The sequence below is a fragment of the Hylaeus anthracinus genome, unplaced genomic scaffold (genome assembly GCF_026225885.1).
Source record: "Hylaeus anthracinus isolate JK02 unplaced genomic scaffold, UHH_iyHylAnth1.0_haploid 4, whole genome shotgun sequence".
Lineage (NCBI taxonomy): Eukaryota > Metazoa > Arthropoda > Insecta > Hymenoptera > Colletidae > Hylaeus > Hylaeus anthracinus.
Genome location: NW_026535289.1, coordinates 15,085,480 through 15,103,230, shown reverse-complemented (window position 1 = coordinate 15,103,230; position 17,751 = coordinate 15,085,480). Strand labels below are relative to the sequence as shown.

Here is a 17,751-nt window from a genome sequence, read left to right as displayed (position 1 = left end):
AAAAAAAAAAAAAAAAAAAAATGAGAAAGAATATTTCTCGCGCAGCAAACGGCGCGCGAAACACACCGACGGCGCTTGTCTTAATCGATCGGCAAGCAGAGTATCGCATAGAGGCGCAACAAATGATCGATAAGCGGTCTTTCCATCGGTCCAAGGATAATCTTTTCTTGGCTCTTCCGCGAGGACTCCCATCGTATCTCCGTTGAATATTTTCAACCGTCGCCGAAAGGCCTGGTCGGTCTCTCCACTCGACAGAGACAATATCCGCGACCGGCCCACCCTCGTCTTCTCGTTTTCCCCTGTTCGCCGCTCCGCCGCAAAGGAAATAAATCGTACATCTCGCGTAATAAAATTGGTACCGTTACGAATAACGCGCGCATTATGCCCCAAGTTTTACGGACGTGTACCGCGCACACCACGGTTTACGAAGGTTACCGTATTATTGCAGCCTTCGCAATCTGCATTGTTGGCTCTCCGCTTTTAATACTCTTTATTGTCTCTTTTATAACCAGAATGACGCGCTTCTTTCAGCGCCGGATAAATTACACGCGGCATTGTACCTCTAATTTTAGAGAGAACGGGAACGGGAACGGGAACGGGAAGGGATACACCTCTCGGACGCGCTCGTGTCGTTTCACGGGTTTTGCTCGAGATCCGCTTCCACCTCCGCCTCGTTCTCCATTCAATTCCACCTCGGTACGCGGCTATAAGCACCGTGCGGTCGCTGAATAAATAAACACCCGATGATCGATAACATTTTTCTTATATCGCGTCGTTTCGTCCAATCGCGTTCGCTTCCACGGTCGCGACTAATTCGCTGATTCCGGTGGCTGCGTTCGATTGCGCCACGCGACGCGACGCCGAAAACCTCACCGCACCGAATATCCTAAACACGGGATCGCGCGGTGGCTGCACGAGACTCTTTCGAGAGTGTGAAATTAAAGCGTAAAATTGTTTGCGTTTTTCGAGACCGTTTGGAAGGAATTCTTGGAAGGCGAGCACGCGATACGAGGAAAAAATTCGTCATTGAAACAAGGGTCCTAGAAACGAGAGCCTGCAGTCACAGTCTGCTCGTCGACGTTCTCGTTGTAATTTTTGATCACCACCCTCGACACCCTTTGCGCTCCGACTTTCGGGATTTTCCTCGCGTTGCGCGCAGTTAAGTTTGTCTTCTCGTCGACGACGATATCGCGGTAGCGAAAACGCGTTATCCCACCTAAGGAAACGTCGATGACCTTGGCATCTCGGAGATTGCGATCCCGATAAAAAAAATCTTATCGCGATATTTTCCTCGTCGAAGCAAATATTTTCAACTCCACCGCCATTTTCTCGCAAGTTAAAGGTAACGGAGGTATCGGCCAGGCTATTCACCCTTCCCTCCCGATCTTCTTCTCGCGATTCTTCTGTTTTCGCGCGCCGATGGAACGCGAAAACCTGCGAATTACGCAACGGCGCGACACGGTCACTCCATGGGACAATATTGTGCAAAACATAACGTATTCAGTGTAAGCGTTAAGTAGCGTTAAGTGGGTCGAATTTACTCTGCGTCTTATTATTTCTACTTTATATGCCAGCGCGCTGGTTGCTCGGTGTGTGCATAGCTCGCGAGCGCTATGCATGTGCGAAGCGTGCGTGCGCGGTAGGATGTGGCTTATTGCCGCGAATCTAGGTTATGTTATTCGCGACGGTAGGAAGTATTTCGAGACGCGCACTAAACGTGTACCAAACGTTTCGACCGAGTCCTCGTCCTTCGTCCTTTGGCCACGCGACCAAACGATCCTCGAGGCTGAAATTTCGATGGAACGACCTCGTCGCGGCAATCCCGACTCGATCTCGCGTTACCGAGTATTCCCTAGAATCGAAGCGTACAGGGGTTGTTGCAACGTGTAATCGAGAAAATTGCTCTTTAGATTTGTAGAAATGATGTAAAAAGGTAATTTAATCCAAACGGGTACGTTTCCTGTTACAAATCGTGAATTTGTTGCGGTCGAGATGGCGGCGATCTTTAAAAATCGCCATCTCGGTGTCTCGGTGTTCCGTGAAAGGCTGAGATATTAATCACCGACGCTCAAAACGGAACGCGGTTAATGTCGCGACATGCGATTTGCGGGAGGAAGGTTGGAGATTTCTCGCGATCGGAGACCGGTCTGGAGGAAATCGAGCGAACGGCTAATATCCCGAGCAACTGAACGCAGAGACCGACTCGCCAACAGCGTCGGTGGTCACGAAAGATCGGTCTATCGAGCTCTGTTGGCGAGCGAGTGAGCGAGCGAGCGAGCTAGCCAGCCAGCCAGCCAGCCAGCCAGCCAGCCAGTCAACCAGCCAGCCAGCCAGTCAGCTTGCTAGCTGTAGGTACTTATCTGCGTATAAAGCGGCACAGTGAAATCTGCATATAATATTGATGCAATTTGCCATTAGAATGGCGACGGCACGGTCTAGGATGTGGGTTCTATTCTGTATGCGGCGGCTGAATGGACCGGTTCAATTAGAGAATCATAAGTTGCCGTGATGGAGCCATCCTGCAGATATTACCTTCGTACGGCCCTGAACCGATGCGCATCGTTTTTATTATCGGCGTAGTTTCGGTTCACGGTGAAATACAATCGGGCGATTATATAAACCAGAATAATCGATGGGTGTGCTCGTTCACGTAAAACTCAATTTTTATTAATTACGCCAAATTGAACGCATTTAAATTACATAATGCGAGCTTAACGTTTCCACGAACCTTAATCGTCGTTTAGCCACCCTCTGACCTCCCACTCGCTCTCGATCCATCTCTCTCTTTTTACCTGTTCTCGTCTCTCCTCGCCTCCCTCGGTCCACGGACCGGACAATGCAGGTGTACGCTCGGACGTGTAACAGATTGTTCTCCGAGGGCGGTGCGTGTAATGACAGAGAGCGAAGGCTTTTCCTTTTTTCCTTCCTTCCGCCCTGCGTGGCTTCGTCGCTCGCCTCTCTCGGCATTCCCTAGTCCTTCCTCTCGACGTCGCGGTAAAGGCGATTACCAACGCGACTTTAGAAAATAATCCTTCGCTGCGAGTTCCTTGTTCTTCTGTCCTCGCATACTTGGAGCGATACGACATCGTATACCGTGTGCTATTCGTTGGTTCGAGGGACGATCATCGGCAAGGATACGCGGAGAAATTAGCATCGATTGGTAAAGATAAAATATTTTGTTCGAAATTGATCGTATCGTCTTTCAAAAATAACGACATCTTCTTTCGAACAGGTAATGTATCGACGATAATATTTACTCTTGAAATTGATGTAAGTTTCTTTTCGTAACGGTAATATATCAACAATAATATGGCACTTCAAAATTGACGTCAGTTTCTTTTTTTAAAAGAAATATACCAGCGATGATACTATTTTTCAAAACCGATGTTTGTTTCTTTTCAGGTAATATATTGTCGGTATAACGCCTTTCGAAATTAATGTTAGTTTTCTTTTAGGTAATATCTACATTGTTAATATATCACCTTTCGAAACCGATGTTTTTTTTTTTTTTTTCATATAATATGCGATCGATATGTTAGCTTTTTTTTATATCCTTACCGATGATTATCCTACAAACCAACGAACATCAAATATCAAATTCCGTGCGTTAGAAAATGATGCTCGAAACGTTTAGTGATGCGTTTACAACGGACAATCCGAATCCCGGAGCATGGAGGGCTCTCCGGCCGTGTAAAGATACGCGCGAAAGACACGTTCCCGGCAGATATTTTCAACCGTATTCCTCTTAAGATTAAAGCGAATTACACGGTGGTTGAATCATTTAAACGTTGGCCCCCGCGCTCCTAAGGCCAGCTGCACCATCCAGACGCTCGAAGACGTTCTACTCCTGAGACCAGCTGTACCTCGACTACGCTGCGTTTCGTAGAAAATTTACAACGCTTTACGCGTTATTTACATCGACTTGGCAAAAGCATACGTGGATACTCGGCTCGACGAAAGCGTTTCCTGCAACGTTCCGCTTGCATTTCAGTTAGAAACGACTGGACGGACTCGTCGTACGTCTCCGAGCGCAGAGTGACGCGCGACACGTGGCACGCGCGTGTACGCGATGGGCCTTTATCCATGTAGGCTACCATCGTACGATCCTAATAGGATTTATAATCGCGCGCGGAGACGCGAGTTTGTGCAACGTCAATGTTAGACGACCCACGTCGTGTCACGACTCGCATTATGCGGCATTATATGCGTATTACGGTAATAATAACGACAGCGACGACAACGACAACGACGACGACAACCCCCACCACTGGTAATGAATTTCATTATCACCTCTACCTCTCTTAGATATACAGAGACGCGTTCTCTCGCCTTTACAACGCGGGAGTACATCCTTTCTTCGCGTCCCACCCTCTGTTCGTGGACCAGATTCAACCGAAGCGTCTGTCTAGCGTCAAAGGAACGAAACGGGGTCACCAGGACCCAGGCTGGACGACGTCGTTAGTTCGCGAGTCGGAGGACTACGCGGCAGACTTTGCCGTGGCAGCTACCGTATACGATTTTAATTACTATCGTTATCGCATTTGCAACTTTAACCTATTTAATAAGTCCCAATCGCGTCGTAGCTACGTCGGACACACGCGCCCTCGCGGTTGCGGCAGCTGCGCGTAAACTGTGATTCGCTCGATCGCCTCTCGGCTACAATCTGCGCAAACCGTAAGCTCGCGTTGCTCCGACAAACATTGCTCTTACGTTCGATCAGAGGCCTGTAACGATTAAGAAATGTTTCAGACTCGAATCGGTACGCGATCGAACGCCGATACTGGTTTAGCAGGCATGGGTGGTCCTAAAAACGAGTCTCGAGGCGAGTATGTAAACTCGATTCATTCGGGACGACGATTCGTCGGGTTACTTCGATCGAGTAGTTTCCACGTAATCGCCTTACGTCGGCGTTACGTCACTGCGCGTCGAAGTGAATGGACAAGCAAGTATGCGTGTAGCAATGCTCCGTAGTCCTTGCGGTCCTGCGTGCCGCGTCTCGGATAGGAGCTGAACTTCTTATGTAAATACATATTTCAGTTCAGCTCGGGTAAAACGAAATTTAAATCGACTTGGATTTTAGTCCGCGAAAATGGGCAAAATGCGAATTCAATTTTCACCCGCGCGTACCAATAAAACTGTCCTATCGCGATAATATCAAATGTCTCTTCGCGCGAATAAAATAAAAATATTATTCGCTGCGTCGAACGCTTTTTTTTCCGCGGCTCGATATGCAGAGTGGCAAGAATTGCTCGCGAACGCGCAACGGTCGCAAATTTCGATTTCGCGACGAAATAGAATCTAAGATGTCGCGCGAGTATTTCGATTCGTGTCGCAAATTAGTTGGGCCGCAAAGAAAGAAGAAAGGCGACGAATCGCGACGCTCGTTATAAAACGCGCAATTGAAATATTTAAAAGCTGCGTGAAATCGATACGGCGTAAAGCAAAACTCCGACGTTCCCATCCGGTCCCGTCACCTGTCACGGGATTTTCAATGTTATTAGATTGCGGGTAATTTACGTCATAAACGTATAAGGGGACAGGGGGATTATCGAAGCGACGAAAAAAATGGGGAAAGAAATACTGACTGATGTGTTCTGCGCTCTTGGGGCGATATTTCATTATTGTTAACGAGTATGTTTTGGAAGCAAAAAGGACGGGTAATTGATATTTTGATGCGCGAAATATCATCGATCCGCGCGAAATCCGTGCCCGACGCTCAAACTCAATCTCTTCTAATCGAACGTATTTTTGAGTAGCAAATAAATGTCTCGACGCTTGATGAAAAGTTCACTTAGCGAGTGTCGAGATGCGACGATATCGAGGGAATTGTTCGTCCCTTGAAATTATGAATGCTGATATATCATGGGTAGGCGTTGACGCGTTATATTATAACCAAAAAAAAAAAAAAAAATTATTTGCTTCCGTAATTCCTTTCTTTTTTTATATCATTGAGTGAAGAGCGAATTTAAAAGCGATTTTGACACCCAAAATTCCATTTCGCGTTAGCGCTAGGCTCGAAGAGGTTAATTGCCCCGAGTCACGAAGTTCTGGCAAGCGATTTACTACAATTTGGCCGAACAGTGTCGTATCCACGTTTCTGTTCGCAGTGTCGCGTCTCGCGAGCGGTGGCCTGGTGCTAGCGTTGCCGCTGAAAGTGCAGCGCCGACCGTTTGTAGCGAGCTAAGCAAACGAAGATGTCCCTGCATTCTTTACAGCAGACAGGCGCTTCTCAAGAGCGCCACTTTGCTTCCTCCCCTACTCCCGTTTTCTTTCCTACCTTTGCCCCTCTCTCGAGATGACACGTCGTGCGTTTATACGAGTAGCGGTGCGAGTGGACGCGCTCGCGCTCGCGCAATGCTGATAACACCCGTATCTTTGCCGAGCCCCTGCTCGACACCGACGAGCGCGTTTGCACTTGTTCCTCGAGTCGTATTTCGACGACTAGAAAACGTCTACCGAGACGGTCGGATATTTTAGCTCGACTTGAACGCGTCATTGTACGCGCCTAACGCGACTCGACGTCGCGTAGGGGCAGTATAAACAAAAATCCTGGACAAGTTCCTAGTATGAAAGTTTTCGGGAAACACCCTCCCAAATCTCAGAGCGATACGAACGTATCTAAGAACGAAGCGCTGCGTTTGGAGGGTACAAAATTTTAGAGAACATCGTCCTTTCCGAAAACATGAATGAGTGGATCTGTACGCGCGAGAGGATTTCTTATCGCTGCTGTCATAAATCGAGATACTCGGCCAGCTTCGGACCAGGTTTTCTCTGCTTATACGCTAGAAACACGTTCTCGATTTAGAAAATCTGTATCTGGTACGCGAAGAGGTGTGAGGACTAACGTAACTTTTCATTTCGATGCATTCTTTGAGACTCTCTTGCTTTTTGATTCTTAAATCGCAGAAGCATGGCAGCGCGTGCCGGCTATAGTTCGGTACAAGCTTGGCGCAACAAGTGCGATCGGATTGCCATCAAAATCCCGTTCTATTCGAGAGAAAAGACGCGTAGAATGCCGAAGTCTATCTGGCTCTCGGGTGGCGCCGTTCGGGGATATCTCGAGTTGCGAGTCGCGGTGAGAGGTTCGAGTGGCTCGAACGGGGCAAGAACAGGTGGAAAACGCCAGTGGTAAGCGGGAGGGGAAAAAAAAAAAGAAAACGCGGGAGCCGCGGCGGTCGAGAATTACTTGTTCTTCTCTGATTTAAACGGTCGGCCGGACGTTAAGCGATCTTGGGAACAAGACGGAAAGAGCTCTCGTGGAATCGCTCGTAGGAACAATTTCCGACATTGTTGCGAGCGAAACAAAGTTTCAATTACGCTTTAGTATCGCCCAGTTGCTTCTTTTTAGTTCGAGTCTCGAGTCCTCCGCGAGTTCTCGGCGTCGAGGTCCGCCAACCAACCCCCGCGGTGGCTTTTCCCCTTCGCGGCGGTGTCCCCTGGTGCCTTTCTCTTTCCAGCTTCTCCGGCAAAGCGGAACGCGAATAAAAGAAAAGAGCGAAAGGTGGCCGAGGAAGGATGGAGGTGAGAAGGGCCTGGCTCCGCGAAGGGCGGAGGGCAATGAAAAGGAAAAAGAAAGCGGCAACCACCGAGGACAGCGGACGCGCGAAATAAACGCGGGTCTCCGACGTTTTTCAAGCAGTTTATTGCAAGAGTGCGCGCCGCGGCAAAAGTCCCACGCGGTCTTCGGCGTCAATTATATCCGCGGAATAACTTAACGGTCCCTTAGAAACGCGCTGAATAGCCTATTCAGCCGTTCGTTGAAGGTTCTCGAGTGTTATATAATAAAGACCGTGTTCCTCCGTGCGGGCATGACGTAAGTTTGCCGCACGATTCGAGGGTGCGGACACGAACCGGGCCTGGGTGCTTTCCTCGCGACGACAACCACGGAATTGGAAGCACTAAAAATCTTCGAACGCCATCGTTCTCGAACCGAGGCTAGAGCAAAAATTGTACCGGAATAATGGACGGCGGAAAGAACCAACGTTTACGCGATGGAACGGTTACTCGTACTTTTATTTAGACTTTACCGTTTGCATTTATTCCCACCTTAAGCGCGTATCGAGACAAGCTGTACGCTCGCGAAATAAACTAACGCTTTTCGGACGACGAGGAGTAACTATCGTAAATACCTGGCAAGAAGCGATCACTTTGGAAATCAGTTACGGATCGGTTTACGTGAAATTTTGGTCTCTTACCTGAAACAAAAAGAAAAAATCTGGTTAGCGACGAGGACTAAAATTAATTCGTAATACGAATAAAATTCTTAAAATCGATGTAACTGGCTCGAGACTACCACGCTCCGACTGCGACGCGCACAATCGCGGAAGGTTATTACGAAAACAAGCGTAAAGTCGTTAACCAAGTGCGGTAACTCAGCTGTCGCGAAAAGTCGCGTCTCGCGTCGCGTAAACAATCCGCGAACGACCGGTTGCGACCGGTGTATCGACTTTTCCTCGCTGACTGGCTCGTTTCGTTTCGTTCTCGTCCTTTCCGTTGTCGAGCGACGCCCGGAAACGGGAAAGGAGCTTCCTCGCGCCCTCCAAGAAAGTTGGTCATCGTTCCGCGGCAAACTGTGAGTCAATCGGGAAATCGTGACCGGAATCGTTTCATCAGACGCTAGACGTGCTCTCTTATCGTTTTCTCCCACTGTGTATCGCGATCGATCGATGGTTCCTTGCATCCCTGTGATACGTAACAGAGACTCGAACAGCTGGTTTCAACGAATGGACGATCATCGACCGATACCACCCACGTTTCGAGTACGGCAAGTCCTCATCCGAGGAAGAAGATCGGAATACGAACTTTTGGGAGATATGCGGACACGAGAAGTCCTTTCTTAGATTTTTATTAACTCAACGCGAGCTTGGGGAGGTAAGGGATTAATATTAGTCGATCGAATATTTTACACGTTTGGCTCGTGTGCATAGATTAACGGAGCTATTTACAATTGTCGAAGGAAATCGCAATGATCTCGAGACACTCGGTGAACCGAACTGCTTTTGTAAGGAGAGCTCGGCAACGAGTATCCCCGACGGCCGAATTCCAGGAACGGTCGTTCGAGCGAAGGCAAAAAAAATAACGGAGCATAAAGGCGCGCGTAAAACGCTTTCGACCGGTTCGCGATAATCCGGCCAGCGAAACAATATCGTTTTTATTGTCCGTGTCTGGCTACGATAATAATATTTATATTCGCGGCGCGTTAATTTTTTCCGGAATGCCGCAGCGCTGCGGCTCCGAGAATCGCTAACCGAAACCCGGTGTATCGTTAATAGGCGAACACAATGACGAATCGCGAGTCTTCGGAGAACGGTGGCGAACCTTGGCGTCTCTGGTTTCGAAGTTTCTTCCATTGTTGTTATTATTTATCGATATCCATGACTTTACACCCTTCCGTTATTCGACCCTTTGCACCGAGGCCTATCAGCACCTGACGGCTAATTCGAGACACGCGCAAGCGGTACTCGTATCAGAAAGATATTTAATTGCGAGCGGTAAGAAAGGAATATTCGGTCGATCTGTCGAGAAAGATCCGTGGTACGGAATCACTGGGTTAAGATCAAGCGTCGGAAGAGGTGCGAAAGGAATTGGAACGCGGGTAGTTGGGTTTAGGTGACGGATAAAAGGCGAAAGGAGCAGGCAAAGTCTGAGACGAAGGCGACGAAAGGGTGGACGATCGGGTAGCGAGCTCGCGAAAGGCTTCGAGACGGCCGCGGGAGACGGATAAAGGTGGACAAAGAGAGCCGATGACAGACAGGGTCGGTGAGACAGAAAAGGCGAAAGAGAACGCGCGTATTCCGAGCGTATATGCTTTCCTGGGTTTCCACGAGCGAAGAATATGACGGGCGGTGACGTCAGCTTGAATATTTGAAGGGGGCGAGACTTCAAAAGAACACGTGTTACGGTGCTAGGACGCCGTTTAAATAATGCAAAGTCAACTTACTCTCCTCTCGTCCCGCTATACGCGTCTTTCTTTCTCCCGGTGTCTTTCATTGCCTTCTCCTTTCGCTCGGTGGCGCCTCTCTTTCTCTCTTTTCGTCTCCGTCGTCGGCTCGCTCAACTTTCCACCCTCTGCGTCGCGGCGCCGCACCCTGGGTAAGCTCGTTCCTTCTCCGTTTCTCGCGTTTCGTCTTTGTCTGGGCCAGGTCTCTCGATGTCCCTCTGCCGCGGCGCTTCTCTCCCGCTCTCTCGCGCTCTCTCGCGCTCTCTCGCGCTCTCTTCCTCTTCCTACGCTTCTCCGACGCTCGACTCGAGTCCGAACTTCGTAACGATCGATGTGCCACCCTACCGTATGTACCGAGCGCGATGAAACGTTAATGCAGCGAGGATCGCCCGTTCGTGCCAGGAATTTCGGATTTCCCTCCGACTCGTGCGACCCGCCGTCGATTGCTCGACTATCCCGTGCCCACTGCCGTTACAAATTAACGGAATCGAACTTTCCTAACCCACCGACGCTCTCTTTTTTGCCAGTTTCTTCGATCGTCGCCGCGCACCGACCAAGAATTTCGAACCCGTTCGACCGATGCTTCGCGAGGGACACCTCTCCGAACGAGACTGGATCGAAGCGAAAGGTTTCCGTTCAACTTTTTCGAGTAACCCTTCGAAATTCCAAGCAACATTTCTTTTCAAAACCGATATCGCTTTTCATTTCGTAGAGCGTAACCTGTATCGAAATCGCAGAACGGATTATCGACAAGAGTACCAGCGAAAAAAACATCTCCGCGAACTTTCAACTCTCCCTCCCGTGGGGACGCGGAGAGAAGGAGATCTTGAGAGGGAGACCGAGCTTGGATTAAAACGTTGACTAGACGTTGAACGGAAGAGGGTCGAAACTCACGGGCCGCGAGATGCGAAGGTGTCGTAAAGAGAGAACATCGGACTGTAAACTTTTAATAATTCAAGACTCGTTTACTCGCGTCATCGATTGCACGAGAATGTTTCCTACGTTCGGAGGTCTACGACCGGTCGATGGAATTTTTACAAGAGAAAAGTACCGATAAAAATTCTCGCCGACGAAATCTCTCGAGAATGGCCGGATTCGTTGTCGGTTTTCCGATTTTTGAGCAGCGGATCGGGCCGGACCGAAGGTGGAGGAATCGGGCGGATTAGAAAGCATAAACCGTGCCGAGGCATCGTACGTCGGAGTCGACGATGCGAGCGGGCGCGGATTCGCGGGTCACCGATCGTGCACGCTCGAATGCAAAGAGCAGGGAAAGAACGGGGCCGAGGAAAAAGGACGAAAAGAAGCGGAAGAAGAAGGATTAGAAAGCGAAGTGGCGGGAAGCGTTCGGAGAGAAGGGGTGGGGGTATCGAAGAGGGAGGGAAGGTGGTCGTGGCGGAGGAGGAGGAGACGGTGAATGAGTCGTGTGTGCAGTCGATGCGATGCACGTGCAGGTGCATCGAGAGTGGGGCGGCAGGAATTCGCGCTGTCGCACCCGCGCATTTACCCCACCCCCGCGTCGCAGGGCGCAGGATTATGGAACCACCCCTGTGTACGAGGCCCTCTGTTTTTAGTCCCGGTTTTTTTCACCGATTGGCCACCCGTCTAGCAGCCGGCGGTGCGCCGTTCGTGGACCGAATTCGCGTGGGCGTTCGTTCGCCGCCGCTCGAAACCATTCCGTTCGGTTCCCACGAGCAGGACGTATTTCCCAGCCAACGGGGAACCCGTGCCTAGCCTAGCCGCGCACCGTTTCCGAAGAGGCTGCCTCCGGCCACCGGACAAAAGATGCGCGCGATTATCGATCACCGAGCTGGAAATCATGCCAGGCGATATTAAACTTCGAAATTACACCATTTTTCCCGAACCCCGTTCGTAACCGGACGACACGCAACGCGTATTTCGCGATCGCGAAATCTCGTTAATTTCCCGCTACCGAGGTTCGCGCGGGGCGTCCTCGATATTAAAATTTTACGTTCGGCATTGCAACGGATAACGTACGCGCTCCGTTACGTGCCCATCCGCGAAAAATTCGGGCTCGATCCGAACGGGATCGAGGACCCGACGGGATACGGGAACCCTGGGTTCGATCCATCGCGCGGAACGGTACCTCGAAATAAAACAAATAAAAAAAAAAAAAAAAAAAAAAAAGAAAGAAAATGATCAGTATTTTACGCAGAGATGAGCAGAAGGATAGTTACGCATCCTCGATAAAAACACTTCGGGAGCAAAGTCTCCGAGTGAATAGCCTTCGACCTCGATAAGGTTAAGTCCGCCGCTGGGTGTTCTTTTCGCTCGGTGAAAATGTGGAAAAATTGTGTAACCGGTGAGCCGTGCCCGAGATGAGAAAGGAAGGGTGAGTGGAGCGTGGCGAGGAAATCGCGAGCGCTTTCCTCCCGTGGGTCGAGCTCGCGTGCCACGCGACCGTGTCAACACCGTGCAAGTTCGCGTACGTGGGCTTTACACGTGTACTTGCACGTTTTACGTGCTACGTGGTAGAGGCGCGTCAACGCCGCTACGACACTTTACGCTCGACGACCGAATACATTAACCTCCTCCTACTCCCCCTCCTCCCACTTCATCGCTTCCTCTTTTTCTTGCCCTTGCTCTTAGTCCTCCTACACCCACTCGTGCTCCTGCTGTTTGCCACTGCCGTTGCCGCTGCTCTCGCCTTCGCAGTCTCTTCCTTTCCCATCGACCCCTACCTCTCGTCCGTAAGCCGTGAAAAGAGGGGCGAGCGATCCTTCCGACTTCCCGTTTCGAGGACGAAGCTCCATCCTTCGCGGCTTTTCCTCGCCCGAGACACACCACGGTATCCTACTCTGACGCTGTTGTTACAGGGGAATGTCGCGAGGCGATTGCGATTTTCATCGAACTTTGCGTAAACTGAAAACACGCTATTCGTCTAGAAATATTTATCGATCTGCCCCTAAATTCGAAGAAAACGATTACGAAATACGACATAGATCGCAAGTTGGACCGACGAGCATTCGCGCAAAGTTTCATCGAGATCGACGTCCCACGGTGTACCGCGTCCCCTTATCGGTATCGTCAGAGACGCACGGAAACGCGGACGGCGGCAGTCGCTTCGCTACTTTGTTCGGCGAAAATGGTAAAGGACGATAGGAATCCGTCCTTCGAAAACCAGCCGCTCGTGGTTGCAGCGGCGCAAAGAAAAGATCGCGAATGTTTTGGGCTACTCGCGGGACGGTCGAACGCGCGACGAGTCCTTCTCCGCTGCTAGAAACGTGTTTCGAGGAATGTTTTTGCACGGAAGAAGTTTTAACGCAATTACGAGCGACTCCTGGCGCCACTCCGCCCCTCCGGTTTTCGCACCAACAGCCTCCGCGGAGCTGCTTCCTCCGCCGTAGCTACCCTTCGCTCCTCGACCACCGCCCAATCCTTCACCGCTTCGCTACTACCGCCGTAACAGCGTGCCAGTCTGTCCCTCCACCTCCGCCTACACCTACACCTCCTCCTCTTCGTCTTCTTCCTTCCTGCCACCCTTCTTACTCTTCTTACCCTCCGCTCCTATCCTCCTTCTTTCCCAACAGTCCTGCTTCCTCGCCCGGCGACTCGCCCACGAACCTACTTTGCCCTGTACTTTATCTTTATCCGTTTTTCCCCCGCCCCCCCCCCCCGCCCTCCTCTCGCACCCTCGAGTCGACTCGACTCGACTAGACTCTACTCGCTCTCGTCCTCTCGGCCACCCCGCCACCGCGCCTACCTTTGCTTACCCATCCCACTCTGCCGTCCGCGCACGTCATTCCGCATTATTTTCATTTTATCGTCAGCAATCTTGGTTAATGCAATACCCCCCATCGTCCGGGACCCTGTTTTATTTTCTAGTTGAATATTCTATCGCGCCGCCGCCTCGTGGAAATCCCGACGAAGGGAAAGGAGAAACAGCGCACCCCTTTTGTTTTCCGGCTCGTATTTCGCGGCTGCTGCTGCGAATTCGACTTTCGCGCGACAACAAATTTCGCCGAGAGTTGGAGGTGAATTCGAGTTATCTATGGAGAAGGACAACATCCTCGTTCTGGGTAAACAATTTCCGACGAACGAAACGCGAATAACTTTTGGTTTAAATTCGAAATAGAAAAACTGAACGAAATATTTGGAGGCAACTTTTGCGGCCACCGTGAGACGATTCGAATGTAACCAACTAACGGTAGTGTGAAACCACCCTTAGAATTCTCAAAGCCGGCTGGCGTCGCGACACAGTTTCGTAGGAGCGTCCGGAGTGCAGCGGCTGCCACCTTAATCTCGCATCGATCGAACGAGCACGACTTTGAAGGCACCTCGCCGCGAAACGAGTGCCGTGCTGCTACGCTCCAAACTATCGCGCGCGCGGCCATTCCATCGACTTTGTTTCCGCGAGTCACCGCACCGTCTATAGCCCGGCAAGACATTGCTCGTATCGATCGCCGGATTAATTTGTAGTCCAGACAATGGGCCGCCATCTCGCCCGTTCTAGCCGATACGATGCTCGGAACGTTACGTTGTTTCGTTCATACTCGACTACCTTTGCTACTCGCGTTCTCACCATCTTCCGTCTCCCGTTCGAGCCATCGATCCTCTGCGAGCCGCTCGAAATCCACGCGATCGAGAACGGTTCGCGAATTTCGAAAAGAAGAGAAACCACTTTTCTCTTCCGTACTAACGGTTTGCCACGTTCACGAACCCAGGCAGATGTCCATTTCAGGTGATCCAACCGTTTGTTAACGTCTTTGCGTTCCACGTTTCGGACAGTTTCGCAAAACACAACCTCTACCTGGTACGGCCTCTGTACGAGTGCCAACTGTGCCAGCCTTTTAACATATTACCCGTACGTCCACGGCTATGCGGTACGTCCACCTGGTCAGTTTGCCTCTGACCCCACAAGAATGCGAAACAAACGTACGTACGTACGCATCGTAATTAACCAGATACCATCTTACGAACAAGGAACGAGAAACGTTAAAGGAAGGATCGTTACGATTCAAACGAAAAATTACCTTCTACTCCATCTGCCCCCGTACGACCGCTCTTTTCTGTATCGCTATCATCTCGATGCAATTGTATCGCGAACACTTCAAGAATGAGCTTTCCATCCCACCTTTCCAACCCACCGTACCTTCCGTTCACCTTTCCAGTTTGGTTCGATCGTTGTTTAGTTTCGATTAACTTGCGTCAATTGCATCCAAGTGTGGCGATAAATTATTATTATATTTTCGAAGCTAGCTTTTTCCCTGGGTAGCATCCCGAAGGCACCGATCGACGTTTCCGTTTTACGGGTAGAAACGGCTTTCGTCGGACAAACGCGTTTCGAGGAAGCAAAAAGTGGCGAGTGGCGACAGGTGCGGATTCGAAGGACCAGCCGGGGGCAGTCAACCGTCCGGCGGCGATCGGGGCACGCGTTTTCTTCTTCGAGACGCAATCTCTTCGGTACAATGGAACATAGAATTTTTAACGGCCGGATAGGAATATGAAACGAGGCGCGAGACAATGGCTTTCTCGAGACCGATTTGCCCTTATCTCGACCCGGTATTTCCTACAGGCTGCGCTAATCTCGCTTCCGCGAAGCGACTCGCTCGCAGCGCTCTAACTGTTTCCTTTTAATATCCGTATACTATTGTTTGGCCGACTTCCGAAATTGCTTCTATTTTCCCCCGCTAATCTCCTTACGGCTGCCTTATTTTTTCCAAGAAAATAAATCGTTACCGCAGAGAAGCAATTAACGACGTCTGAATACAACGGAACGAGGAAACGATCGCGTATCTCGGTCTGAAAAATCATCGGAGCAGAACGCGATGCAAAGATGGATTCTTGCATTCGGAACGATAGCCACCATTATCACCACTCCAAACATTGAACGAATCGAGAAAAGATGCGTAGGAAATAAACGAATTCGTTCGGAGGACTCGTTCGAGAATCGACACTGTTCAACGACCATTACCTCGTCGACGGTCGTTAATCTGCTAGAATCGGTAGAAAATGAACGAGAATCGTTTACGGCGTATCGAATGAATCATATTTGCTACAAGTATCGCGACGTGAGTCATCGACGTAAATGAAATTATATTCTACCTCCTAATAGTAACGCTCGGCATTAACCGGCGCGCCCGCGCCGTTCCGACAAACAAATTTGAGCGCGTGACTCAGCCAGCGCGTATCGTAAGTGTTCGCTATACAGGGTGTTTCGTAATACATGGCACAGTCGAAAAGCCAACGATTCCGAACGTAAGAATAAATTGAAAACACGCGATAAAATTTTTTCATACGAGCACGTTACATTTTTAACGTGTTTTTGCAGGAAAGTAATAAAATTCGATCGTTTCTTCCGGACGAAACAATCGTTGCAAAAACATTCGTCGTAAATACTTTTTTATAGGAATAATTAGTTTTACTACCCGACGCTTAAATTTATTCCGTGAAATTCCTTCGATTGTAGCAGCGAGCAAAGGAATTTGGTTTTTACTGCACAACCTGGATAATTCAACCGATCGATCGGAACGTAATTGCTAAATGAAAGAAAATGTTTAGACATAAATTACCGGATCGTGCGTTACGATAGGATCGCGGAGTTCAGCAGCTTCATGCCGATTATGACATTAAACACTCTGCTGGCTTCGTCGACGGTACATGGTACGGAGTAATGACGGCGAGTATTAGCGATTCTCCTAGATCGGCTGACTAGAATTCGAAGAAAGCATTCGAAGAAAAAAGAAAACAGCGAAAGATCTGGTCCTCGAGTCGAGGGAGAAGAAACCGATTCGCGTGTTTAATATAATTTTGGCAACCCGAGCGAACACGGAGCTTAGAATTTATTAAACTACAGACACGGGTTTTAATGGTACGTTATAACCGAAACTATTAATAATCGGACATTGAAGCATACACGTGTCGCAACATTTATTTTATACTCCTCCTCGGACCATCCGTAGTTAAACGTTCTAGCTCGAACGCCCTCGAACACGATCAACGTTCGGAATCGTTTTCAACCTCGCCGATACGATCGAAGCGACTTCTGCCTTCGACGACACGTTGATTATCCGATAGTTGGAAAAATTAATGACACTTTTACGGGGAAAAAGTTTTCGAGAGAATGCATCGCATTGTATCGCAAATCTATAGAAATACAAAGTTGTTTTTTAACGCTTTCAACGAAAGACGGTTGAATTCCAGCCGTAAAATTCGTGGAGGAGGATCGAAGCGCGAGAACGCGACGCGGCGTTTCAGGCATTGAAACGCTAAACTAAGCGGGGACGGCACCGGAACAAGGGAAAACTCGATGAAACATCCCTCGACTTTTGGCGTCAGAATGAATCCGGTGGCGTCGCCTCGTGTCTTATTTCCATAGGTCGCGCGTGCCTGTTATACACGCGGTCGAGGGACACTTTTTTTTGGATTCGATGCCGGCGACGGTGAAAACTCCAATGTACAGCAACGAGCAGCGAGGGTTTTATTGGCTGGAGAGAAGGACAGCCCGAACAAGAGGAAGAGAGGAGGAGAAAGGGGGCGTAGGGAGAATGTAATCGAATATCCTAGAATTTAATTCTATCGGTTCGTCCCGCGCGTTCGACTTTCATATCGCGCTTTTTTGCGACAGTCATTAAATCTAATTTATCGCGACACCCGTGCCGCGTTTCAGGGATGCACACCGGCCCGAAACCAGACTGTCCCGTGTTTTTTCCGCGATCAGCTTCCTTTATCTGTCAGGCGTGGACGCTATCCCGATAATATAAGAAGCATAGGTAGGGTTACCGTTCTTTAATTCTCGCAAACCAAGGATTTACTCGTCGAGCCAAAACGAATAAAATAAAGGAAACACCGAA

At 49.6% G+C, this 17,751-nt stretch overlaps 1 protein-coding gene across 9 annotated transcripts in view; it reads right to left on the bottom strand.

Moving 5' to 3' along the window:
- Nucleotides 1-17,751, bottom strand: part of LOC128895181 (protein bric-a-brac 2-like) — a 239,300-nt gene that overhangs the window by 155,587 nt on the left and 65,962 nt on the right. Inside the window, exon 2 of one of the 9 annotated variants that reach the window (XM_054157542.1) lies at nt 8,119-8,195. The exons of the other annotated variants lie outside the window; for them this stretch is intronic. Within the exon in view, the coding sequence (XP_054013517.1) occupies nt 8,172-8,195 (24 nt within the window). The 3' untranslated portion in view covers nt 8,119-8,171. Of the gene's footprint in view, nt 1-8,118; nt 8,196-17,751 lie in introns of those variants that run through there. 9 annotated transcript variants of the gene reach the window in all.